Source organism: Hemicordylus capensis, chromosome 11 (assembly GCF_027244095.1).
Source record: "Hemicordylus capensis ecotype Gifberg chromosome 11, rHemCap1.1.pri, whole genome shotgun sequence".
Classification (NCBI taxonomy): domain Eukaryota; kingdom Metazoa; phylum Chordata; class Lepidosauria; order Squamata; family Cordylidae; genus Hemicordylus; species Hemicordylus capensis.
The window spans coordinates 14,006,717-14,033,213 of NC_069667.1; the positions used below are offsets into that span (position 1 = coordinate 14,006,717).

The 26,497-nt window shown below is 49.0% G+C and overlaps 1 protein-coding gene across 2 annotated transcripts in view; it reads right to left on the bottom strand.

Moving 5' to 3' along the window:
- The window catches only part of LOC128335294 (gamma-aminobutyric acid receptor subunit beta-4), a 73,335-nt gene that overhangs the window by 17,045 nt on the left and 29,793 nt on the right, over nucleotides 1-26,497 (bottom strand). For both annotated transcript variants that reach the window (XM_053273306.1, XM_053273307.1), the window contains exon 4: nucleotides 5,116-5,336. In XM_053273306.1, the coding sequence (XP_053129281.1) occupies nucleotides 5,116-5,336 (221 nt within the window). The remainder of the gene's footprint in view (nucleotides 1-5,115; nucleotides 5,337-26,497) is intronic.

The window sequence follows — 26,497 nt, forward strand, 5'->3', positions numbered from 1 at the left end:
TCCAGTATATTTGTACAACGTCCCAAGCTCATGTTTCTGGGCCGTTTACAACAAAGTTGTAACAACAACTGGGAATCCCTGTGATAGGGAACACTGCTCAGTGGGAAAGATGACTCTGCGGACAGGTATCTGGGCCTGGCCATGGCCGTGGAGAGGTGTACCTGCACCATCAATAGAGAAGATTCAGGAGGCTGCCCCAGGCAGAAAGTGGGAGGGGGCTCTGGTTCCTGCTGAGAAGAGTTGGGGCGGCTGAGGGTGGTCCTTCATGAGCCCCTGCCCTCCAAGGGCATCTCCTGCTCTGCTCCTTTGCACCACCACACTGACCAGTGCAGAAGCAGCGTTGCCACCACCCACCACCGTTGGATCCAAGCAAGCCTCATTACGCACCAGCTCAGGTCTAGCTGGCTTAGGACAGGTACTTTGGTCAGAGATTCGTGACAGGGCTCAGCACCCACCCGCCCCCCACTTCCAGCTCTGCATACTCCTGGCTCTCTGTTCCCACCCCTGAAAAGCAACAACATGACCAAAAGACACATCATATTGCCTTTCTCATTTGCACAATGCTGACTGTACAGAATGGAGATGTTTGGGCAACAGCAGCCTCCTGTGAGGCTGGGAAAACATGGCATGTGGGCTGTGGAGCAAGACCGTGATGGGGAGAGGAGAGGAGAGCTGGTCTTGTGGGAGCAAGCATGACTTGTCCCCTGAGCTAAGCAGGGTCCACCCTGGTTGCATTTGAATGGGAGACTAGAAGTGTGAGCACTGGAAGATATTCCCCTCAGGGGATGGAGCCGCTCTGGGAAGAGCAGAAGGTCCCAAGTTCCCTCCCTGGCAGCATCTCCAAGATAGGGCTGAGAGAGATTCCTGCCTGCAACCTTGGAGGAACTGCTGCCAGTCTGTGAAGACAATACTGGGCTAGATGGACCAATGGTCTGATTCAGTATATAGCAATAGCAATAGCAATAGCACTTACATTTATATACCGCTCTATAGCTGGAAGCTCTCTAAGCGGTTTACAATGATTTTAGCATATTGCCCCCAACATTCTGGGTACTCATTTTACCGACCTCGGAAGGATGGAAGGCTGAGTCAACCTTGAGCCCCTGGTCAGGATCGAACTTGTAACCTTCTGGTTACAGAGCGGCAGTTTTACCACTGCGCCACCAGGGGCTCTATATGGCAGCTTTCTATGTTCCTCTTCTCTGGATAGTCCCATGGCCTTAATGAAATCTGGAAGGGGATCTGACCAGCAGTTTCCCAGGGCTGTGGTGATGGTGGAGTCACTAATACAGCAGTGCCTGTGAACATGGTCCTGCACTCTGCAGACAGCCAGAGGGACAAATGCCACGATGGAGGGGGAGAAAGAGAGATTGCCAGGAAGATCAGCTCACTGCCTGCACTGCTCGGGGCTGGAAGATGAATGGAAGGAGCTGGGTTTAGGAAGAGGAATGTCCTAAGGTACTTTGCCTTTCCTGGGATTGGTACAGAGACAGACCTGCACCCCAGGCTCCCAAATGGAGCTGCTTGCTGTGTTTCCTAGACGTGGGTCTTGGGGAAGCCGGCTGGGCTCCAGCAAGCAGCCCTGGAGTCAGTCTGACCCATCAGAAAGTCCTCAGAGTCTGACCAGAGGTTTATGTTCAGGCACTTTAGCTTCCTGGCCAGGTTGGCTCTTGGCACCCCAGTTTGGAAGAAGGGGTGGCGGTCAGCCCTGGGATGTCAGAGGTGGGTGGGGAGAGGCTGTGACGAGGATGTGCAGAGAGAAGACGTGTGAGGACAACACCAGCGAGAGGGAAGGATCAAACCCGAAAGGCCAAGTGCAGAAGAAGAGCTGGAGAGGCAAGCCAGTGCAAGGCGGAGTATGCCAGGACACCCAAGACCAGGGCTGTGGCTGGCTGAGCCCATTTGGAGGTGGCTTGACTAGTCGAGGGGTGGAGCACTCTTGTCTTTGAAGACCTGTTCCCTTCTGATGCATAACAGGAAGGGAACAGACCTTCCTAGTCTGGATAGTTCCTTCCAAGCTCTTAAAGCCCACTGCAGGCCTTGCCTCATCCCACGCCATCGGGACAACAGCAGCTGCTCCTTTGAGGGACTGGCCTGGCCAGCCTCCATCTGTCCCAGGCTTACCCCCATGAGAGCAAATGCTTCTTCAGAGCTGCTCACACAGCAGGCTGAAGAGGGCCACTCAAGGAAGGCCCTGCACAGCAGCTGAGAGCCCTCCGCAGGGATTCTCAACGTTGGGCCCCCAGATGTTATTGGACTCCCATAATCCCCAACCAAAGGCCACTGGGGCTGGGGGTTATGGGAGTTGAAGTCCAATCACATCTGGGGACCCAACGTTGAGAATCCCTGCTCCAGAGGGTTCTGTTTTCAAGCAGCCCAGTCAACAGGCTTCCGGACTGGGAGGGATCTGTGGGTGTCAGGGTGTGCTGAGGTGATAAGAAAGGGAAACAGAATGGGGAGCCCTTGCCCTGCTGGGTTCAAAGAAAGCCAGATTCCCCAACCTAGACCCATTACACATGAGGGAATGTTTTGCCTCGCTTCTGCTACTGCTGGTGTCAGCGGGTGGGGCAGGGAACTAGTCAAGGCCCTGAAGCTCTCTGCCCCGCTCCCTGGCCACCAACAGAAAGCTGATTCAGTCACCCTTGGGCTGATTTGCCAGGCATTCCCCACAAACTCCCCCACCACCACCACCACCACCATTGGGAGCCTCAGAAGTTGGCATCTGTACCAATGTTCCCTCGAACAGAGATTCCCAGATGTTGTTGACTACAACTCTCAGAATCCCCAGCTGCAGTGGCTTTTGCTTGGGGATCCTGGGAGTTGTAGTCAACAACATCTGGGAATCCCTGTTTGAGGGAACACTGATCTGTACCTATCAAAAGATGTGATGCGTTCCTTCCTTCCCCACCCTGCGTTCCTTCCCCTGCTCCCAGCAATCACACAGATCCCACCAGGGGGTGACACATTGCTCTGGACCCACAGCCTCCACATACCGCACTGTGTCGGCTGCTTGAAGGGCGTGGGTTGGGGAGGCTGCTCTCAAAGCCAGTGTCGGCAGCCACAACACCTGCCCCTCCACTGCCCGCCAACCCCTTTTCCTCCATTGCCCACTCATAGCCTGCATTCCCCCAGTCTACGGCTCTCACATGCTAGACACTCCTGCTGTTCCAGAAAAAGGAAACCTGGACTTCTTTCAGGGCATCTGAGGAAGCATTTACACCTTGTGTTTCATTCCCGAGCCATTTTTTCTCTCCTGCTGGCTGAGAAATGTGCTTGGAATTATTTATCTTTGCAAAGCTACAGCTGCAACTACCCTCTTTGCCTGCAGAGCAGTTGTGGGTTTGGAAAGGGGAAATGTTCTTCCACCGCACAGAGGCAAGACTCTCCTCTCCTCCACTCTGGATCTTCGCACAAATCCACTGTATGAACTCCAGAGATCAAAGAGACCCCTTTCGCAGACCAGCATGACCACAAACCACTACTCAATAATTCCCATCAGCCGGTTTTAAAAGAAAGGAGCATGACGACAATGATCCAGCCAAACCACGGCCTATACAATCATGGCCCCAGCATTTGTACAACCGTGTGGGCAAAAGTCAGCCTTCCAATATGGGATCAGGAAATGGCGCAACTCTACAGACCAGCAGTGTTCCCTCTAACAGGGATTCCCAAATGTTGTTGACTACAACTCTCAGCATCCCCAGCTGAAATGGCCTTTGGCTGGGGATGACGGGAGTTGTAGTCAGCAGCATCCGGGAATCCCGGTTGGAGGGAACACTGCAGACCAGTGTTGGACTCTAGCAGCAGAGGGGCCCTCCGTACCACAGTTCTGGTCTGCTTCAGGACTGCAGAAGAGCTGAGGTGTCACCAGCCAACAGAGATCTGGGTCATGATTTTGTGCCCAGCGTCTTGGTGTCCATGCAAATGGGCACTGAGGTCACAAGTTGTAACTGCAAACCCACTAACTATTTCTAGGACTACTTGGGAGGAGGCTTGTTTTCATCCATGGCAGTTAAGAAGCCAACGTTACATTCTGAAATGCCATCCAAGACTGCCTTTGGGGGCAGGACAAGCTGTCCAAACTCAGCTTAGACTATTGCAACAATCTGCTGGGAAAATACTAGCAAGTGCAATAAATTAATGCAACCACACAGGGCCAGATTATGACATGCTGAGGCCCTAAACTATATCAAGCTTAAAGGGCCCCATAGCATTACAAAAGGGGTCAGAAGCCCTTGCCACGCTGCTCACGGTTACAGCTGTGATGTAACCATGATGGTGGAAGTGGGTCTCAACTGGTCTCTGATCTAATGAAATTTCAATATAACTTATAGTTACTTCTCCGCAAATTTATACACTCAATATTATAAATAATTATTTAACCACAGAAGTATATTTTGTCTTATCAGAATGATAATGCCTGTTTTAGCATTCCCCCTGCCCCCCACTTTTTCTGTTATTTTTCAACCAGTTATGTAAAATGAAAAATCTAGTCCCTTCTGTATTCTGAGGCCCCTCGTAACGCGAGGCCCTACACTGTAGCTTAGTTGGTTAAATAAAACATATTTATTTATGGCCCTATCCACCCCCAGCACAGTACTTCCAGTGACTGCTAAAAGCTGGTGTCGATCTTATTTATTTATTTATTTATTTATTTATTTTACATTTATATCCTGCTCTTCCCCCAAGGAGCCCAGAGCGGTGTACTACATACTTGAGTTTCTCTTTCACAACAACCCTGTGAAGTAGGTTAGGCTGAGAGAGAAGTGACTGGCCCAGAGTCACCCAGCAAGTCTCATGGCTGAATGGGGATTTGAACTCGGGTCTCCCCGGTCCCAGTCCAGCACTCTAACCATGACACCACGCTGGCTCTTATGTTTCTTTTTAGAATGTGAGCCCTTTGGGGTCAGGGATCCATCTTATTTATTTATTATTTCTCTGTGTAAACTGCCCTGAGCCATTTTTGGAAGGGTGGTATAGAAATTGAATGAATGAATGAATGAATGAAATAGAAATAGAGATAAATAAATAAATCACATCAGCAGCAGGGAAAATCCTCCAGCCAGGGCTGCCTGAGCTTCCACGGCCAATGAGCATCTGCCATTCCAGACTCACCTCAGGCCATATAGGACGGTTCCATCCGGGTGGAGCCGGATCATCCGGTTCTTCACCGTCACTCCATGCAGGAACGACTTCTTGTCGTTCAGGAAGTAGGTGTCCGGCAGCCACAGCTGGTCAGCCACGCGGTTATCCAGGGTGAGGTTCAGGGGCAGGTCGCTGTACGCCAGGCGCTTGTCTCGCCAGCTCTGCTGGAAATACATGGTGATGGTGTAGTCCTGGGGGCACAAATGGAGGAAGGGTTATGGAATGACCCTCCGGACAGGGTAGGGTGGCTAGCCCCAGAGCTACCTCCTTTTTACATCAATGTGCCCCAAACAGCTAGGCCATGGAGAATTTTAGGATAAGGCACACTAGACCAAGGGGGTGGGGCTGCAGGGTCCTCCCAATTTTTTTTGTCGTCTGTGTGCAGAATCAGTTTTATTCTGGGCGGCAGTATCAAAGCAGTATGTGTGCACGTGTGCATTCAGAGTGGGACCTTTCTGATTCAACCTGAGCGGAATCTAAAATTAACTGAGCAGACATTAAAGGTGTGTGAGCATGTGCACAGGTGCACACCTTGAAAGGGAAAACCATGGGAGCTGTAGTTCGGCATTAGTTGGAGGGCCATGTTTGCACACCCTTGCATATTACAAAATCAAAATGCAAAGAGGAAAGGGCCTGGGTTTGAAAAGGAGGGTGGGGGAGAGAAGTGGTCTTGTGGTAGCAAGCATGACTTGTCCCCTTAGCTAAGCAGGGTCCACCCTGGTTGCATATGAATGGGAGACTAGAAGTATGAGGACTGTAACATTTTCCTCTCAGAGGAAGGAGCCGCTCTGGGAAGAGCAGAAAGTTTCAAGTTCCCTCCCTGGCTTCTCTAAGATAGGGCTGAGAGAGATTCCTGCCTGCAACCTTGGAGAAGCTGCTACCAGTCTGTGAAGACAATCCTGAGCTAGGTAGACCAATGGTCTGACTCAGTATATGGCAGCTTCCTATGTTCCTAGAAGTCACAATACCACACATTAAACCAAAATACAACAAGGAAAGTTAATTAGCCTGAATTATCAGATTCTTGTGGTCTACTTCAGGAGTCCAGGCATATTGCATAGCGAGTTCTCCAAGATCCACCAGCAAACGGACTTCTCCTTCTCTCCAGTTAGCTTTCCCAGGCACTGCTGGGGGCAGGGCCCGGCCATTCACTGCAAAGCTGTGCAAGGCCTTCCAAGAAGCTTTTCACACCCAGCTTTTAGCTTGCATTCCTCCAGAATGGAGCGGGTGGGGGCAGGTGTGTGTGTTCACATATCAGCCAAATTTACCCCAAAGTCCCTGCAAGCTATCAGGGAGCACTTCACAGACAATCTGGGTTTTTCATCGCGCATTAGAGTGTAGCCTGATTTATATCTGGAATTTAAAAAATCCACTTTTTGAGTCTTTGGGTGGGGGGCAACTTTGAACTGCAGTAAAGCCTCGCATTAAACCCGTGGTAAAGCTCCAAGGCTTTGCTTGTAATCTTTTGCTAAACACAAACTGAAGGGAGTTGCATAGCATAGCGGCTAGAGCTTCCCACTCCCTGAGTGCAAGGACTTTCTTACAGGTTACAGCTCAGAGGCTCTGCTGCAGGGCACTTCAGGGTTATTTCGTGGTATTTATTTATATCTTGCCATTCCGCCCCATAAGGGACCTCCAAGGTGGCTGATAACATACGCAATAAACAATAAACCACTACACTCAGCACAATAATATTTAATAAAATAACAAACCCAGAGAGGGAAATTACAAGCCTGAATCAGAATCACCAAATGTACACAAGGGCAAAGAATCATTCAGCTACAAACAGAAAGAAACCAAGCAGTCTTTAGAGATCCCTTCTCCTTTTTTACTTTCTTCTTGATTGGTGTTTGGTTAAAACTTTTAAAACTGCTTTTTGCCTTTGTTTGTTTTTGTTTTTGCAAGATGCCTTGGGCTGCAGTTTCAAGAAATATAAGATACTAATAGGTGAGGCCTGACGTTGACTTGGCAAAGTCATTTTGTGTAGATTGCACTGCTAGAAAAGAAGTATAATTTTATTTTGTACAAACCAATAAATTCTCAAAAATATTTAATAGATAAGCAAATTCCACTAGCTAACAGAACCTGCCCTTGTGGTGGAGGTGTGACTGAGTCAGTTCAAATTGTTTAGTTATACTGTTCTTTTTATAAGGATTGCCAAAATAGATTTTTAATTCTTTTATTACTTAACTTTCCCGGTTGAGAGGATGAATTTTATGTTATGCTCCTCCTGTCAGATAAGAATCCTGTAATCACTTACACTGTGGCAAAATTTTGTGTGTCAAGATTCAACAGCAGTTAACAACCAGTTTGACCAATTTACCTAATAGCCATGATTAGGTGTTGTGAAGTCTTCTTTTTGTGGTAGTTAGATTTAATTTTAATACGGTACTTTTTTTGCAGCGGGGGGGGGGGGGTTACAACAGCACCTGATCTTTGTATCTGATCTTTGATTGTGATACAGTGGTCCCTCTACTTACGAAATTAATCCGTTCCGAATGCACATTTGTAAGTCGAAAAATTCGTAAGTCGAAAAGCGGTTTCCCATAGGAATGCATTGGGAACGGATTAATGCGTTCCGGAGCCTAGAAAAAAGACCCAGACCCCCAGTAAGGCTTGCAAACTGCACAGGAACATTTCTTTTCAAGAATAAACAGGCAGTAAACAGGCAGGCAAGTCAAGGAAACCGCATGTAAAATTTGTAAGTCGAGGAAACCCCATCTAAAAATTTGTAAGTCGAGGAAACCCCATCTAAAAATTTGTAAGTCGAAAAAAACGCATCTAAAACCGGATCTAAAACTGCCGTTTGTAACTCGAAAAATACTTATGTCGAGTAGTTTGTAAGTCGAGGGACCACTGTAAATGACTACTACATAAGTAGTAGCATCAAAAAACAAAACCTGAAATAATAGTATACTCTTTTTGGGGGGTGAGCAACATGAGCCCACAAAATCTGTTTCCATTCCAGAGTCCATCAACCCTCTACCTGGACTGAGAGTTGAGGTGCAGAGAGGGGGTCGGAATTGGTGGTCCTGGTGTTTTCCACATCCTAGGAAAGGCTGCAGGGATTTCTTCCTTGTGGAGTTCAGGGAGAATGGAAATCAGCGATGTAGTCACAAATTCAGAAGTGCAGGCACTCTCCATGACAGCCCCCATAGCCACACCCACCCTGACAGCCATACCCCCCATGCCCATCCCAATGGCCATCCCCTCAGATAGATGCAATAATGCGGGGTGTGTGTGTGTGTGTTCTGTTACAAGAACTCAAGGATCATGTAGATTCTAAGGAATGTACTAGAACGAATGACCGGGAACGCCCACTGAGATGCACTGGTTCCTTCCAAATGGCCATAGGAATGCATGGAAGCTCTTTTCACGTTTGGTGAGAAGAACGTCTTCTGGGTCAGCGGGGAGAGCGGGCTTAGCTCTGTGACTGCCAGCTCCATCATAGAGCCGGCGGAGGCTATGGGGATTGGGGGCCATGTGGCCCCCGGAAGTTCCAGGATGCCCCACGTGAGTGTGCGGGGCGTCCTGGAGAGATCCCTGAGCCTGGGAGGCTGCTTGCAGCCTCTTGGTCAGGGGTCTACACATGTGTCGCCGCATGCCATGCTCCGTTAACCTCATTTAAAGGGAGGGGGGATTAGGCAGGCTAGCCACCTTGGGAGCACCAGGTTCGCCTGTGAGCCCAGTGGCTCTCACAATCCCTGGAAAGCAGGCTAAGATCCCTTAGCCTGCTTTCCAGTGATCGTGGGAATAGTCATTCGGAAATTCAATGCATTCCACGGCCATTTGGAAGGATACTAGTGCATCTCAGTGGGCATTCCCTGACATTCATTTTAGGATCCCCTGACTCTAGTCCATTGTAGGATTTGCATGCTGACGGTTCCAAGTTGAATCCCTGGCAGCATCACCAGAAAGGGCTGGGAAAGACTCCTGCTGAAACCAAGGAGAGCCGCTGTCAGTCAGTGCAGGTAATACCGCACATTATTCCCATGCAGAAAGCCAAGGGCTTTGCGTCCCTGCTGAGACCCCAGAGAGCGGAAAAAAATACTGGGACTGTGTCCCTGCCCTTCCATGCAGCACTACACCACTGATGGAAATCCCAAGCAGAGGAATCCCCACAGCAAGAGAAAGGGCCTTGATCACTCGCCACAATGGCTCCTCTGTCTCATCTTATTTATCTGCATCCTCTGCACGCCTGCACTGAGAATGCTGCCAGGGGAATGGGGGTGGGGGCTGATGTGCTAAGTGGAAAATGGACTGTATGGGAGATGAACAACTTCTTCCCACTTCTGGGCAAAAAACTACCCCAGACACCAATCTATATTAGCTCCGATTTCTAACCCTGGCAGCTTAAAAGGGTGCAAGAGCATGTCTTAGAAGCGTGCAAGAGCATGTCTTAGAAGCATGCAAGGATGTGACCTAAAAAGGAGCAAGAGCATGTCTTTCCTGTTGGCTGTTTCCTCACTGGAGCCCCTCTCTGAGTGTCTGTCTGTCACCCCAGAAAGCAAGCAGATGAATTCTGACCAGCCACCTTTTCCCTTCCTGGTCTAAGTGATGGTTCTATAACTAAGGTGCTCAGTTCAAATCTAAGTTCATCAGCATGCGGAATGGAAACCTCATCTTAGCATCTCTGACTGGATTCCTGGGGTATCCTCTGACTGGGGTGGGGGTGGCACCCTTCACCCAATCCACAAAGGTCTCAAAGCTGGGCTTGAATATCTCCATGGCCGACCCTCTTCCTCTCCTGCACAACAGACGCTTTGGACACTCTGAAATGCCATCACAAAGGACCTGGGACCGTGTGGACGTGGCTTGACCCCCGCTTGGCACGTCCACCCAGCTCAAGCTGTGAAGAAAGAAAGCAGGCTGCACTATTTTGACCAGCTCCATCTCTATAATATGCCACTTTTGTTTCACACCTGTTCTGTTCCATCTAAAAGGGTCATCAGTTCTGAACTTACATTGTGCAAAACCACCTGCCTGCAGGGCTTGGCTACATGCTTTCTTGGAAAAGAAACCTTTTTTGCACGGGGTGGGGTGCTCGTTATTCAGGGTGCTTTCATCAAGGTTACTGCCATGGGCTGATGGTGAAAAATAGTTGGTAACATTAAAACAAAAACCAAGGGAAGAGTCTGGTGGCAGTTCTGGAAGAACACTCCTGGCCATCGGATGCAAATACCATATAGGCTGCAACTACACCCAGGAGACTAAAGACAGGAAAAGAGTGCCTTGAAAAAGAGCTTCTCCTGGCCTCTCCCTTGTGAGAGCGGATGGCTTTCCCCAGGCCCCACCGTCCTCCACCCAAGAGCCAACCAAGTCAGCTCTTTATGTGGCAATGCAAAGAAGCAAAGAGGTTCTGCTGAAATGTGGGCAGGCAAGAACAGCATGGTCAGAGATGTTGCTGGGTGGGTGGATGGATGAAGACTGCTCAGTGGAGAGCAGAGATGCCCTGAAATGGGTCCAGGACATCCATCATCACAGGGCTGCAGAGCAGCCTGGTGTGCTCAGATGGAACTCAACATTAGCGCATGCTTCTCAGCAACTGTAGCAGCAGCAGCAGCATTTGAATAGCTGGTGCTCATCAATCACACTCTGCAGTCTCTCTGGCTGGATTCTGGCCCAAAAACCAGGCTGTGAAGAAGGACCCTGTTTGAGTGCCGAGTATCACCACCCTCACTGCCCCAATTGCTCAGGGTGCCGAGGTGTGCATGGACCCCAGCCTAAATTCTTCAACATGTAGATGGTGGTTCCTATTTTTATTAGTCTGCTCTTCCTCTGTTAGTACAACAAGTTCAGGGGGAGCAGGGAAGGGTTAGGGTCTCCTGGGAATTCTGTGAGGCAAGGTGCATAGCTGTGCGCGCGACCACACACACACACACACACACTGATACCACCCTGTGTTGCAATCCGTCTTGGGACAGAGAGAAACACAGAGATGGATATTGAAGGGACCCAAGTCTGCAGCCGTCCAAAGCAGCAAATGGGCTGCAAAGCAAGCAGCAGATGATGCAACTGCCTTAGAGATCCAGTGACGTTTCTCTCTCCCATCTCTGTGGAATGGACCTACTTTTCATTCAAATAACCATCCAGTTTGTTAATTTGCACCTGCAGTCCTCATGTTTGACAGGAAGGAGGCCCAACTTCATAATTCTCCATGCTACTTAGCAATGTGGACAAGCAGCAAAGGAAGGTAGTCTCCATCCAAGGAGAGACATTTGGAGCTCCCTGAAACTTTCCAACTGTGACTTTGTTCCTGATCTGTACCACTGCAGGCCACAGGGAATCAAATGTCTGAACACCCTCATGTCGGGATAAGACTGAAATCTTATCCCTAGCATGGTGTTTATATATATGCAGGGAAGGGTGTGGTTTTGAAGGGGAACATTCAAATGTTCCCAGCCCAGCATCTGCAGTGGTTCAGAATCCAGCCACCAACAGAATTATCTCGGTGTGGGTCAGCAGATTGTGCTCCCGTACATGCCTAGGTGCATGTGGGCTTCAGGGTCCTGTGTACTCCTTGGCACCCAGGGCACATGGAGTGTCAAGCAGTGGATACATCCAGGCCTTTGCTTTGAGAGGCAGGAGCTAATCCAGGTGCCAGGGGACTTGCTTTCTTGGAATTCTCCCTGAATCAATTTGTGGTCAGGCTAGGTACATTTGAATGTGCAGGTATTAATTGCTTCCCCGCCCCCAGTCTGGGCCAGATAAACAATCCTTCTCCCCCAGGGCGTTTTGAGGTTGAAAATGGCTGTCTTCTAGGGGCCAGCATCTAAGAGTCAGAGATGAAGTGGCAGAAGGATTCACCTCCTGCAAATATTCTCATTTGTGTAATGAAAATATTTGCAACAGTGAATCTTTCTGTGTGTTTTTCATCCTATTGGATCGCTCGGGTTTTTGGATGATGCATGCTTGTGGTCAGGTCTGGGGTGGCACTGCGGCATTTAGACTCAGGAGAGATCCCAGCCAATGTCATGGGGGGCAAGGCTGGCTCAACACTGCACCATGAAGCAAAAAGTGCACATCAGCCACTGGGCAGACCAGGGAGAATGGGGAGGAAGTCCAGATGCAAAGATCTGCCAGGATTTGGGCTCATGTTGAAAGAGTGATGGAAAGGGCTTGCCAGGGCAATAGCAAATCATTTCTGAATTTGGGGCAGATTCTGCACCCCCACTCCATTCACAAGAATGGTTGTGGCGGGCCTCCAGGACACGTCTGCTGAAATGCCATGTTCAGATAGATTGCTCCTCAGATAGATTGCTCCTGTTCAGAAGCTCAACAAAACCTGTTGGCTGCTGCTCTCTCAGCTGAATGTGCTGTACTAGGCTGCAGGCACAGAGCTAATTAGCTGCTGTGACAGCCTTGGACAGCTGCCCTCACTAAGCCCTGGACAAGATGGTACATGATTGATCCTCATCAGAACTTTCAAATTTGCTACAAGACTTTGATTGCCCATTTCACTCCCTTCTCCAGGTGGCACCCAGGGCAGGTAGCCCATTGCTCCACTCCGGCTCCAACCATGGGGCCCACTGAGCTCCATCCAGCAGGATGGGGCCAAGGGAAGCAGCTGTGTCCCCAGGAAAAGCACACCTCCTGAAACACACATCTCTGGGCTCCTGTCACAGCCACCATGTGCGCTGCACATAAAAGGGATGAAGCTCTTCCCTGCCCTCCAGCCTGCTCACCCCACCCAAGAGACGGGCCTCCATTTGGCCCACAGGTCCCTTGTTCCCCGCAAAAGACGACTGCCATCTGAGCTTCCTCTGGGATGGGAGCAAGTTGAAAGAAAGCAAGTCAACAAACCACAGTTAGGCAGAGCAAGGGAAACCAAAGCCCTCGCACCCAAGAACATTGTCCCAAAGGGCCTGCTACCACAGGACAGCCGTCAACTGACTCGGTGTCTGCTCACAAGGCTGATCCACGGCAGGGCTGGTGATCCGGCTGTCAGAGCGGGGAGCAGAGGTCAGTTGCTAAGGGACTCCCAGAAAAGCTTTCCAATCAGCAACAGCCCAGCTGGAAGTGAGAGCGTTGAGGGTCTGAAGGGGGCCACGCCCTTCCCTGCACTGCCTAGGGAGGCCCTACTCCCAAGGAGGCCTCTGTGCTGACTCCCCCACTCCCCAGGAGATCCACTGCGAGGCAAGCCCCAAGGGGCCACCCTTCCTTCTCAGCTGGGATGCAGCTTGGGCATGATGCCATCTCCTCTCCTGGGGGGCGTGGCAGGCGGTTCCAGGGCAAGGGGCAGCAGCCCCCTGGGGAGTGGGCCCGATCTGGTGTGTGCTTGGAAGCCTCCGCCGGAGCAGCAGGGTCTGGTTGCAGAAGTGCTCCCCACCCTCTGAGACACCCACCTCTGGGCTGGTGTCTAGGAGGGCAATCCTGACACTCTGGGAGATGGGGCTGTCCACACATTTCTTCTGCAGCCACTCCCACCCCCCACCTTGCCCAACACTGTATGCAGAGAAGGCAACAAGGAAGGCTGTCTGTCCCTGCAGCCCAGGGGCCCTGGGCTAGAAAGCAAGCCTGCCCCCACAGGCACACGCCTCCCCACGCAAACAGGGGGCCTGGCTTTCCCGTTCCAGGAGGCCCATCAGCCCACGCAGAAGCACTGCCCACCCAGGGGAAAGAGCCTCTGACATTTGCGTCCTCATCCTCTGTCCTAGAATTCCATCCATTCCTCCTTTGTGGTGTCAATTAACAGTGCTCCTTTTTTCTCTCTTGCCCTTCACTGTAGCTTTTCCAGCCCTGAGTGGCTCTGCCTCAAGATGCCAGAACAGTATTACAGATGTGGCCACATCTGGGATGTATACACTGGCACGGCAATGCTCCTGAGAAGATGTTCAGCCGCTTTCCTGGTGGGGAATTGGCCTGCTGCAGCCTCCCGGCCAGCTGCGGACTCCTCAGGGGCTTCCCCTGCTGAGGGGGATTCCCTTTCCAAATTCCAGCTGCCAGCCTGAAGGGCCCGGCTCTCTTGTTCTGCTTACGCAGCACCTGGATTAAGGTGCCACGAGGCCTCACAAAGGGAAAACCCTCCGCGCACCCCTCCAAAGAATGTGCAAGCGTGCGGGAGCATTTGGCCTGGTGCCCCCCTCCCCCCGCACACTAGGAAGGGGACCACAAAGGGGGCACCGCTCAGAGCATCTCCCTTCCCAGAGCAACATCCCATAAGGCATTGCACGGCAGCCCCTTTTCCTCTGACCGATCTGGTCTGGACTTCCACCATCTCATTAGCTCCTCTCTCTCTCCTTCCCTGCCACACTTCTGCCTTGCCTGTTGCCTAGCAACTCCACATAATGTCAGAATACTAAACACCCCTCCCATCTCCCATGCCATGCAGTGGGCTTCTCCAGGGGCCTGAACATGTGAAAGCAAGCGGGGGGGTGGTGGGGGTGGTGATGGGAAGAAATCTCTCTCTCTCTCTCTCTCTCTCTCTCTCTCTCTCTCTCTCTCTCTCTCTCTCTCTCTCTCTCTCTCACACACACACACACACACACACACACACCTCTCTTTCCAGCAGAGCTTTTCTGCTATCTTTCCCACCGTTTCCATAACAGAGAGGGATGCTTGTGCCCCCTTATTGACTAAGGGCTCCCAACAGCAGACCATGACAACTCACTCACACACACTCTCTCTCTCTCTCTCACTCACTCACACACACATACACACACACTCTCTTTCACACACATACACTATCTCTCTCATACAAATGCTCTCACTCACACGCACACTCTCTCTCACACACTAACTCACACGCATGCTCTCTCTCTCACACACCACGCTCTCTCTCTCACACACACTCTCTCTCACACACACATACATACTCTTATACATACGCACATACACTCTCTCTCACACACACACGGACATGCTCTCTCTCCACACACATGCTATGTCTCTCACACCTCTCTCACTCACACACACTCATACACATACACACGCATACACACACATACATACACATACACAAGCTCTCTCACACATACACATACGCTTTCTTTCTCTCTCTCACACACACTCTCACACACATGCTCTCCCTCACACACACACCCACACTCTCTCTCACACAAATACACTTACACTCTCTCATACTCACGCTTTCTCTCTCACACTCTCTCTCTCTCTCTCTCTCTCTCTCACACACACACACACACACACCTCCATTCATTGCTGACCAAGGACACTCCTGCACTCACCAATGTGCCATGTGCTGCAGATGGACTTCCACTCCAGTTTGTCTGGAAAATGGAGCACCACTGCCAGATTTGTCTTATTATGCATCATGTTTGGGCGACAGGTGCTCACTTTGCCCTCCTGATTCTTGTGTGAGACAAATCTCACGTGTGAGCTCTATTCCACCCACCACAGAAAGGTTTCATAGTGCAGTATTGACCATTGACTGGCAGCGGCTCTTCAAGGGGTCTTTCCCAGCCCTACCTGGGACTTCTATACACAGCAGGCTTTACCACACGTTTACTGGGAGGCTTCACTGTGAACTCCAAGTTGTCCCAAATAACCAACACCAATAGTGGATTTTTTTTTTAACCTCGGATATAAATTGGGCTACACTCTAATGCGCAGTGAAAACTCCAAATTGTGTGTTAACAGCTCCCCGATAACTCGCAGGGACTTTGGGGCAAATCTGGCTGATATGTGAACGCACCCTCTCCATTCCAGAGGAGATGTAAGTTAAAGGGCTTTAAAAGCCCCATGTGAAAATTAACTTCCTGGGGATGCTACCAAGGATTAAATCAGTGAACTTCTCCATGCAATGCAGGTGTTCTATAGCTGAACTATTGCCCCTTACTCAGAAGTTAGGAGGCACTCTGCACATGCTCACAGGTATTTGTTCTTAATTTTATTTCACGTATTCTAGAGAAGTGGTGGTGGTGATGGCGTGGCCAGATTCAGGGCTCTAACCTGTAGGAGACCATCTCTGAAGAGGAGGACAAGCACACCCCAGCTGAGACCCCTGGTCTTGTCAAAGGCCCCCAAGACTCAATAGATCCTAAGCCCCCAAAGCTTGTGGCCCCTCCTGCAATCACCCCTCAGAGGACCCCTAGAGCTCTGGGGACCTGTCCTCCCAGCAAGGTTTCTGTCCTGTCCCTAGAATCCCCTCCTTCACCCCAGGAGCAGGGATGTGGCTACAGTGGCATATTGGCAGAAGGCCAGGGGTTTGGGAGGTCTGCTTGCACTGTCTGATCGCACCCACAGTCCAGATGTGCTGGAGGTGTGTTGGCCACCAAGTCAATCTTCTTGCATTCCATTGCATCTCCTCATTCATGTTTCCTGCCCTTTCCCTGAGCAGCTCTGGATAGCAGAAGCAGCAGGATCTCACTTGAGCCTATATGTTAGGCTAGGCTAAGAGGCCCAGTTTTGTTTATTTACGATCTTAGATCAAACATCAATAGACACAGAATATACACAGTAAAGAAAGAAAACAAAAACGGAAACAAAATCTAAAATGTTATCAAATACATAAAATCAGGAACCTTTGACAGTAACCGATTGCTGTGCTCTAGCTTCTCTTGGTTTGGTCAATGTGTAACAGAATTTAGCAACCGCCAGGGATATTGTTGGGTCCCTGTCTTCTAATAAACATGTAAGAATCGTCTCCACTGAGTGGCTTTTGAGATCTTTCAGGTACTGAGATAAAAATAAATCTCTTTCCTCAGTATAAAGAGGCCCAGTGCTAGCTTTGTAAGTGAGCCTGAACTGGAACCCAGGGTTTTCCTGTCTGACTCTCTAGCTAATGTGGATGCCACGAATGGCCACCTTCATAGGCTTTTGTGTTCACATTCATGCCATAGTGTTGAAGAACCAAAGTACTTCTTGAAAGATGGAAGAAAGGGCTCCAGACTGATACTCCTAAAAACTGCTGCACAAACAGAATGGCCAGTGTGGCTGCAGACCACCATCCTGCCCTGCTGTGCTCTTCCCTGCAGCAGGACCATTCCTCCAATATGGACAGCTGGCCTGATCAGCTTTGGCAGTCTTGAGGTTCTGATGGGCAGGTAGGCAAATGCCCCAGCTGGAGAGAAGGAATTGCAGCAGCTTCCTTTCCATCACCTGGTGCGCCCAGCTTCTCTGTTGGAAGAGTCGGGCTGAATGGAGTGTGCTCAGCTAACGCAGACGCAGCTGTGTTGACTCTTTCCTATTGCTCATGCACATTCTGTTGCCTGCAAGGGGATGGCTGCTTTTACCTCGTTGGACAAAATTTGTTTTTCAAACATATTTCTAGGAGTTTAGAAATAGCAGGCTCAATATGTTACCTTGCTTAATTCAGGCAGACATGCCAATGTGAAGCTGCTGCTATCCAGCCATCTTTTTGAGCAGCAGACACAGGAGCCAGAGAGAAATGCAAGCAAGGAACAGGAGGGGGGGAGACCCAATGCAAGCCTATCTGCCCTGCGCTTGCTCCATCCTCAGGTGGGCTTCATCCAGACCACAGGCCAGCTCCTTGCCTTTCCCCCACCCCCCAATGTGGCTCTTAAACTGGTCACCTAATCCAGGCCTTGCAGAATTTTAAGATTAGCGGCCCAGCAATGATATTGGTGTGAAATGAGGCTCTCCTCGAACAAATCACCACTGAAAACACTGCAGGAGCCACACAAAGCATCCCAAGCCTCAAGACAGCAGCTCAGTCATGCAAAGGGCCTGACTGTCCAGGCTGCGGATTTGTCTGCGTCTGTAGCCTCTTCCCGCGTCAGCAAGCACTCCAACTGCACCAGGGCATAGATGGGCTGAGAAAAGTCCCCCCCCCCATTCTTATCCAAACAGACTTTGACTATGCCAAGACAATTGCCCACAGACACCCTCCAAATGCCACACCTTAGCCTCATGTGATGGACTCGCATCTTTTCCACAGGATTTGCCACAGGAATCCATAGGAATCCAGACCCCTATACAGCCACCCTTCTCATAAGAACAGATCCTTGGCCTTCATGCTCAACAATCCCACCAAAATGTATGCCAAAGAATCATTCACATTGCAGATTCCTCACAGCTGACTTGGAAAGGAAGACATATGCTTAGCTGGGGTAATTCTTAAACAGGCAACATCAAATTGTCAGACTTGCAATTTCAACTGAGGTCTGGAAAGCAGAAAGCGATTTTCCTTTTCCCCTCCTGGGCAACAGCTCACTCGTGGTTCTATACCCCCCCCTCGCCCCCCCCCAGCCCACCTCCTTGCCACACTGATGACTTCTGATCGGAGGACTCATCTTGGCTTCAAGCTGAGGTATATATGTTAAAATGCTTCTGAGCTAGGGAAATGTGTGCGCGCATGTGTGTCTGTATGTACAGGGAATGTGTGATATTACTTGCATAGAAGTGAAAGGGTGTACCAAAAATGTTTTTTTTTCCACGCCTTTACAGTTCTCGGGGGGCGGGGGCTTATCTTTGGCAGGGGACCCAGGGACAGGCAGGGGCCCATCTTCACCCACCCACCCCTGGGCCCAAATGTTGCCCAGTTTCCTTGTAGTGACCCAGGCGAGGGCATCATTTCATTTGCCCTTAGGGATGTCACCATATAGCCAAATCTTTTTTCCCCTCCATCAGCATAAATTGTATTTAATCATTATTAAAACAAAAATAACATATATAATATCAACCAACACGAAAAAAATCTCAACTTTTAGATCAACTTGGATTACATCTTATACAAAACTTAAATCACAACAGTTTATCTTCCTGCCTGATGGTAATTAATTAATAACATATCTAGACCCCAATTTAAAAAAAAAAGGACCTTAGAATAAAAAGCCAAATGTGGGGTGTGGTAACAAATCATGTACCAAATTGTACTGCACAAATGGTTGCCATGTTAAATTAAAATGGTCATTAGACTTATTTTTTATATATGAGGTTATCTTAGACATTGATGCATATTCCCATAATTTAACTTGCCATTTTTCTAAAGAAGGAATTAAGCATGTTTTCCAATAAGAGGCGTAAAGTATCCTGGCTGGTGTTATCATATACAGCACCAATTCAGTATATTTTACCGGTAGGATGGGCTACATAGTGAGAAGAAGACATCCCGCTCACTGTATGATCCCTGATGGACTGCAGTTACATAGAAGAAAATGGTGCCAGAGGAATATCAGCCATGGTGATGGTGGTAGTGGTGGTGGTGGTGGTAGGGTAATTTTTGGAAGCGGGGTAATTTGCAACTTTGGCTCCCATTTCCATCCTTAAATTGTTTGATGACAAAATTTCAGTCCAGTGCTAATTTGAAGTATCAGCTGCTTGGATGGTAGTGAATATAGGACCGAGGGGAGCAGGGAAGAAGGGATACCTTGGAAGAAGAAGGGATGGTGAGTGCATGGTGCCCCCACATGCTGCTAAATCTCTCTCTCTCTCTCTCTCTCTCTCTCTCTCTCTCTCTCTCTCTCTCTCTCTCACACACACACACACACACACACACACACACACACACCCTGCCCCACTTCCTCCAGAACCTGAAGTAGTGCAGGCTCCTTGTCCATGGGACAACCTGCATGCCTTGAGCTGTGCAAAGACTCTGGAGCTGCCCCTGCTGGGATGTAGGTCAGGTTTGTGCATCTGCCTCCTTTCTCAACTAGCTCTTGCATGTCTTTCTGGAGATCAAATACATTAGTGGGACACTATGGCTGAGTTTGGTGGGGATTATTTCACAGTAAGCATGTCTAGGACAGGTATAAGCATGCATATGTATTCAGTACTTGGTTTGGGCCCCTTTTGCAGCAATTACTGCCTCAATGCAGCGTGGCATGGATGCTATCAGCCTGTGGCACTGATGAGGTATTATGGAAGACCAGGATGCTTCATTAGCGGCCTTCAGCTCTTCTGCATTGTTTGGTCTCATGTCTCTCATCCTTCTCTTGGCAATGCCCCATAGATTCTCGATGGGGTTCAGGTCAGGCGAGTTTGCTGGCCAATCAAGCACAGTACACTGTATACTTTTCAGAGGTCCGATATTGTTCTATTCTTCAATCCTTGTCTTATTGGTTCCATGTAATATTCTAATTTTCTGGGATTGTGGATTTGGGGTTTTCATGAGCTGTATGCCATGATCATCACAATTATAACAAATTAAGGCTTGACTTATCTCGCTTTGCATGTAATGCATCTGTCTCATATATCAGTTTCATCTTTTAATTTGCATTACTGAAATTAATGGACTTTTGCACGATATTCTAATTTTCCGAGTTTCACCTGTATGTTCTGATGACAGTGGCAACTGTGAGGAGCAACAGTCCCTGAGGAGGTGATGGAGAAGCTTTGTTCAGGTGACCATAAAGCTTTTCTTGAAAGAAGGTCTGGTCAGCTCAGTGTCGTCTTGCCCCAGGTCATCCTGTCCTCTGCCAAGAGAGCAGCCAGCATTTTGGATGGCATCAAGCATCACAGGGTGTGCTTGTACCCAGAAGGAACGCATGTCACCAAGGTTACAGGGGGGCTTCTAAAACTTCAGGGGCTTAGAAGCAGAAATGTGTTCTGGTCCCCTCAAAATGCCATAGCCTGGAAACACAAAGTCTGAGCATTCAAGGAAGACACCACCACAGCAGACTTGATGACAGTTTTGTCCTTTGCAGGGAATTCCTTTCTTTTTAACAACAAATCTGCAGGATTTTGATCAGGTATTATGGATGGGAAGGTGGGATGCGACCCTTTGTGGGGGGGGGAGAGGAAAAAACCCTGTGTACACTCAAGAAACTGGAGCATCTAAAGCAGAAGCTTTGCAAAGCGAAGACAGCCTTCCATACTCCCCCTCATCTCTGGAACGTGTGTGATGCTCATTATAGAAATGAAAGCTGAGAAGCCGGGCCTTCTGAAGGCTGACCCAGATCCTGCAACAGACGTAACCTCTGTGGTCCTCTAGCTTTAGGTCCTGGCTGCACTGGGATATTGCAGCCAATAAGCCAGCCATTTTTATTTCTAAAGGCACCTGCAGCTAGTAGGCCGATTAGAAAGAGGCAAGTCCTGCCTGCAAGCAGGGCTGCAGAGAAGTACTCGGGGCAACGCATAGTCACGGGACCTCCTCCTGCACCCCCAAATGCTGTCCATGTGACTGTGGGGAGCCCCCAGGCAAGTTTGTCTCCTTTGCCCCTTCCCCATATCCCTGCCCACAAAATTACTATCTAAACCACGGGTGTCAAACTCAAATTGCTTGGCAGGCCAGATTTTATTACAATGTATTTCCAGGGGTCGCACCCGCATTGCACCTCGTAGCCTTCTCACGTCCACCTCAGGCCACCTTCTTATTTATTTATTTATTACATTTTATATGCCGCTTTTCCTCCAAGGAGCCCAGAGTGGTGTACTACATACTTGAGTTTCTCTTTCACAACAACCCTGTGAAGTAGGTTAGGCTGAGAGAGAAGTGACTGGCCCAGAGTCACCCAGCTAGTCTCATGGCTGAATGGGGATTTGAACTCGGGTCTCCCCAGTCCTAGTCCAGCACTCTAACCACTACACCACGCTGGCGCTTATGTTTCTTTTTAGATTGTGAGCCCTTTGGGGTCAGGGATCCATCTTATTTATTTATTATTTCTCTGTGTAAACTGCCCTGAGCCATTTTTGGAAGGGTGGTATAGAAATTGAATGAATGAATGAATGAATGAATGAAATAGAAATAAATAAATAAATCACAGCTCTTCCTCCAAGGAGCCCAGAGCGGTGTACTATATACTTACGTTTCTCCTCACAACAACCCTGTGAAGTAGGTTAGGCTGAGAGAGAAGTGACTGGCCCAGAGTCACCCAGCTAGTCTCATGGCTGAATGGGGATTTGAACTCGGGTCTCCCCGGTCCTAGTCCAGTGCTCTAACCACTACACCACGCTTGCATCTGCCTCGCGCCTTCTGTCTTCCTCCTTCCCCACCCTCTTTCTCTCATTCACTCCCTTTCTTTCTCCCTCTCTCTTCTTTTTACACCACAATATGCCCAGGGAAAGGGTGATTTAAAAAGAAAAAAAAGAAATTCTGAGCCAGCCAGTCCACCAGCTCTCCCTCCCCACCGCCTGGGGCCTGCCTCAGCCAGCCCTAGTGAAGAACTAAGCAAGCCTCCACTTTTCCTCCTGAGCGGCAGTAGCAAGGCCTCAGACTGGCACCGCTTCCAAGCGCAGTGTGTGGGAGGGAAGAAGTGTTGTGGGCAAGCCGGCACCACGGTGGGGACGGGGTAAGGAGTGCCGTGGTGGGAAGGAGAAGCACAATGGGGTGTGTGTGTAAAAAAGCGCCATGGTAGGGGTTAGGAGTGACGCTGCCGTGGAAGGGAGAAGTGCAGCAGTGGGCAGTGAAAGACGGCGGCAGCAACTTGTTGGGGTCTGGACTCCTGAGCTCTGCAGGCTGCATTCAGCCCGTGGGCTGGCAGTTGAACAGCCCAAATCTAGACTACGGTAATGGAGCATCTCTTCATGGTCAGATCCACCTTTCCTTGTTGGCTTTCAGTACATCAGGAGTCTGGAATCCAAGGGGTTACTAAACAGGTTTTTTTTTTCACTTTTTGCAAAATTCAGTTGAGCATCCTGGAAGACACCTGCCAGAGGGGAGGCACTGCCTGGCAGCTTCTTTCCAAAGCCAATCAGGAAGTTTTTCACACGCGGCTTTTAAAGTCTTTTAATTCTCATCTACTGCAGAATGGAGGGGGCGCGTTCACATATCAGCCAGATTTACCTCTAAGTCCCTGCAAGTTATCGGGGAGCACTTCACACAGAATTCGGGGTTTTCACTGGGTGTTAGAGTGTAGCCCAGTTTATATCTGGGGTTTAAAAAAACAACCCACTATTTGGGTCAGTTTTTTGGGACAACTTTGAGTTTGCAGAAAAGGCTCCCAGTAAACTCACGGTAAAACCTGCTGTGTATAAAAGTCCCAGGAGGAACTTCTGCAGAGGTCCTTGTGTAAGGGTAAGTGAGACTGTTCCTTTAGGAACAAAGCCTGGAGGAAAGGGTCAGCTCTTTAAGGAAAAGTAGTTTCAGTTTGTTATGAGTCTTAAAACACAGAACATCTATTTTTTCATCAGTGTCTTGATTCATAGGAGCTGAAGAACCCATGGTACTAGGAATGTGGTCAGAAAGGAGAGAAAACTGAGCCAAGAAATTGAGTCTCAAAGACCCAGAGAAGGTGAATCCTGGGCCTTTCCCAGGTGGCGGGCTTAACCACAGGATTATGCGGAGTAAAGTAGAGCGAGATATAAAGTAATATATTAGCCGCATATAAGTGCAATCAAGATAATTAGAAGAAACCTGGAGCTGTTCACATAGGGCTGCTTTAACAGGGTTCCTGTCGGTTCTTTCCCATTTTTTTCTATGCACTGTTCATACTGTTCATATGCACCGTTCAAGTCTGTGTAGGGTGTACCATGCCCAGAGTGGTACATTGGGAGTGTACCACTCTCAGTGGTACTTTATGGTGAACATAAGAACATAAATAGGCTCTTCTTAAAGCCACACTTTTTTTCTATTTTATTGCATTTTATTTACATTTGCTTAGTGATCTTGCGGAACATCGTTCTATGCACCCACATGGTGTGGGTGCATAGAACAATGTTCCGCAAGATCACCAAGCAAATGTAAAAAGAAAAGAAAAAAGTGAGGCTTTAAGAAAAGGCACTCTATCAGCATGGCCCACCATACATCTCAAAAGAAACATCGGTGTATATCGGATATACTGAAGTATCCCAAAAAGCCAGTGTAAAAAGTTGAACTTTTTAGTGTGGGCTAAGCTCTAATGTGCAGGGGGAAACCCAAATCTTGTATGGAGTGGAATCTTCTATTGAGTGCTCCCCGATATCTCGCACAGACTTCAATGTAAATCCACCCGATGTGTGAATGTACACCTGCCCTTCGAACAGCCCTGGTGGCAATGCAGCAGAATCCTGAAAGAGATTCAAGCAGGGCTTTTCTATCTATCTATGCAGGCCACAGGCTTGGATGGAAAGGAAGACCCTCAAAAGGTGGCCATTTTCTTGCATATTGCTGGGCATGAAGCAGCAGATATAGTCCACAGGCTAACTTTATAGTAGTTTTGAACAAATTTGAGGAATATTGCACACCCATGAATAATGAAACTTACGAAGGATATAAATTTTGTCTCAGGGTGCAACAAAAAGGGAAATCAGTAGTAGAAATTCTTCACGGACCTCAAACTGATAAGTCAATCATGCAACTATGGGACCCTGAGATCAGATTGTGTTAGAGATACGGAACTACAGAAGAGACTCCTGGAAGATTGTGAGCTTACTCTAGAAAGGACAATCAAGATTGAACAAGCTGCCACTACTGTTACTAGGCCTGGAATTACAAGTCATAGAAAACAAAACTGCAAATGTTTCACTTGATGCAGTCAGTGCAGACAGAAGCCTTAAGAATGCCAAACAGAGCAAAAGACATTTTCCCTTGCAGAGACACTCCCTGGAAAGAATGCATGCAAAGAAGCAAAGCAACCCTAAAGTTACTTCAGTGCAAAGCTCTTGGGATCAGAATTGCACCAAGAATTGCATGCAGTGTGGGAGTGGGCATAAATATAAACTTTTGTCCTGCAATGGGGAAACCTTGGAATGTTTGCAAAAATAAACCAAAATAACAACAACATCAACAATAACGACAACAACTCCAAGAAATGTTACCAGCTAAGCCAAGATCAGAAAAGAGTACAAGAAGTGCAAGCAGAAACCTTCTCAGGATGCTCAGAAGAAGAGTTCTACATCAGTGCCTTGATCAACACAGACCAGAGCCCACAGGGATGGACCATTCCCTTGGAAACAAATGGTACCATGGTGAAATACAAGCCAGACACTGTGGTTCAGGTGAATGTCATTTCTGATGCTACAATTAAAAATGTAAAGAAGCAACCCAAGCAGGTCAGGGGAAAACAATCAGATTGATGGGGCAGTAATTCCACACAGAGGTGTCTGTGAGCTGGAGATGAGCTTCCAAAATCAAATGGTGATTATTCTATTTGTGATAGGGGCTATTCTCACAACTAACAAAAATCGGGCTAGGAGAGCCTAGCCCGATTTTTGTTAACCATAAGAACTACCGGGCTCACAAGCGAGCCCGGTGTTTCTTGAGCGGCTCTAACCAGCTCAAGTAGCCTGCCCCTTAGCCCGGGTTTGCAGAGCGAGCGCTCCGCAAACCCGGGCTATCTGCTCATGAGTAGCCACAGCGTGGCTCCGCACCGCAGCTACTCGCGAGTAGACCCCCGACTGGGAGGATGCTGTGGCTTCCGGGGGCCACACAGCCCCTGCTCCCCCTGGCCCCCGCCAGCTCCGTCAAGGAGCCGGCAATCGTGTGGGCGGCCAATTCGGCCACCCAGGGCTCCCTGCCCGGTCATCTGCGGGGAGAGCGGGTTTAGCCCGCTCTCCCCGCAGTTTCAGCGAAAGCGGGTCTCACGGATCGTAAGACCCACCTCATAGTCTAAGGCAGGCCTGCACAACATAAGGCCCAGAGGGCCAGATCTGACCTGCAGGGACTTTTTTGCTGGCCCGCAGGTAGGAATATACTGCAGCAACAGCACCCCAGAAAGGCAGAGGGCCACTCTTTGGGTCAGTTTCCTCTTCTCCAAGAGGGGAATTTTCTGCCCTCTCTGAAACCACCTCACAACACCAGCCTATGCATGTTTACTCTGAAATATTCCCACAGTGTTCCCAGCAAGGCTTACACCTAAGTAAGAGTCTCTAGGATTGCTACCTGAAAGCAACAGCAATTTAGAGAGAGGAGAAGACATGATTGGGGGGCTGGGGGCTGGCATGTATTCCAGGTATCCCGGTGGCTGAGCAGGGAGAGGGCCTATCATTGTGACAACTATTCTTAGTTAAAATTATGGGTCCTTTGAAAAGGGGAAAAGATCCACAAGTAACTAATAATTGCTATCATTCATATTTTTAGTAATTAATTGTAATGTAATTATGTGCTAAAAATTGACCTTGCCCCCCAAATATCATGTTGTGGTTTCTTCTGGCCCACTGGGGCATTTGAGTTGTGCACCCCTGGTCTAAGGGAACATGGAGCCAGTCTTGGGATTCTGAACATCTCAAACTCTGGGATTACACAGGAGCACAGGAAGCTGCCATATACTTAGTCAGACCATTGGCCTATCTAGCTCAGTATTGTCTTCACAGACTGGCAGCACCTTCTCCAAGGTTGCAGGCAGGAAACTCTCTCAGCCCTATCTTGGACAAGCCAGGGAGGTAACATGGAACCCTCTGCTCTTCCCAGAGTGGCTCCATCGCCTAAGGGGAAGATCTTACAGTGCTCACACATCAAGTCTCCCATTCAAATGCAACCAGGGTGGACCCTGCTTAGCTAAGGGGACAAGTCATGCTTGCTACCACAAGACCAGCTCTCCTCTTAAAAGGCTGCACATGGCCAAACAAGCTAATG